Source organism: Aplysia californica, unplaced genomic scaffold (genome assembly GCF_000002075.1).
Source record: "Aplysia californica isolate F4 #8 unplaced genomic scaffold, AplCal3.0 scaffold00776, whole genome shotgun sequence".
Taxonomy (NCBI): Eukaryota; Metazoa; Mollusca; class Gastropoda; order Aplysiida; family Aplysiidae; genus Aplysia; species Aplysia californica.
This window is the reverse complement of record NW_004798046.1, coordinates 271,765-272,937: the sequence shown is the minus strand read 5'-3', so window position 1 is coordinate 272,937 and position 1,173 is coordinate 271,765. Positions and strand designations below refer to the sequence as shown.

Here is a 1,173-nt window from a genome sequence, read left to right as displayed (position 1 = left end):
AATAATAACAACAACAATAATAACTATAATATCCATTTGATAATAAAAATCAATTTGATAATAGTAAAAATAACAACATTAATTTGATATAACAGTAAACTAAAAACATTAAAACTCTGATGCTTTTTTTTAAATCTAAGCAAAAATTTCCCTGTCCGTTTTGGTGTGTTTTATGAAAAATCTCTCCGAGAACCTACTTGAGGTAAGATGGTGATTTTGCTGCGGAGGTCGTGCAGTCCGATGTCACTGATGGTGTTGCTGTCGATGATGATGCTGCCGCTGGCTGCTTCAATCAGGCGGAAGAGCGCCACTGTCATGGAGGATTTGCCTGCTCCTGTACGGCCCACAATTCCAATCTGGCAGAAAAAGTCAACAATCAAAATAGTAATAGTAATAGTAATAGTAATAGTAATAGTAATAGTAATAATAATAGTAATAGTAATAGTAATAGTAATAATAATAATAAAAATAATAGTAAGGCTGCTCTCCTTGGCCCACATAGACCATTTAATGCGTTGTTTTTTCAATGTATTTCATACGGGGTGTTGTCCCAACTTGTTCTCTTTTATTTTTTCTCACTTTATCCCTCCTTCTTGTGAATGTTTTCCTGAGGTATTCCATCTCGCACACATTTCTACAGACTTGATTGTTTGTCAGCGTGTTCCTGCAGTTCAGTGTTATTGTTATGTGCACAGTAGACTTTGATCGTCTGCCAACAGTATTTCATTTAGAATTTAAGTTCTTCGGATGTGGGCTTGCTTCTTTCGTCATACGGCCATCTTGTGTGAAGATGCTTTCCAAATATTCAAATTCCTCTACTTGTTGGCGTTGTTCCATCAATAAGAATGTTGAGTTTCCCTGGGTTTCTGCTGACCTTGACAACTTCTGTTTTTGAGATGGAGATTTTCCTGTTCAGGTGTTTACACTCCTCATTTAGTTTTGTGCTGTGTGTTTGTAATTCCTCATTTAGTTTTGTGGGGTGTTTTTGTAATTCCTCATTTAGTTTTGTGCTGTGTTTTTGTAATTCCTCATTTAGTTTTGTGTGCTGTGTGTTTGTAATTCCTCATTTAGTTTTGTGGGGTGTTTTTGTAATTCCTCATTTAGTTTTGTGCTGTGTTTTTGTAATTCCTCATTTAGTTTTGTGTGCTGTGTGTTTGTAATTCCTCATTTAGT

General features: G+C 35.4%; 1 protein-coding gene across 1 annotated transcript in view; it reads right to left on the bottom strand.

Moving 5' to 3' along the window:
- The window catches only part of LOC101848470 (multidrug resistance-associated protein 1), a gene marked incomplete at its 5' end in the record, with an annotated part of 31,121 nt that overhangs the window by 4,375 nt on the left and 25,573 nt on the right, over positions 1–1,173 (bottom strand). Inside the window, 1 exon segment of the mRNA XM_013088611.2 lies at positions 198–356. Within this exon segment, the coding sequence (XP_012944065.1) occupies positions 198–356 (159 nt within the window).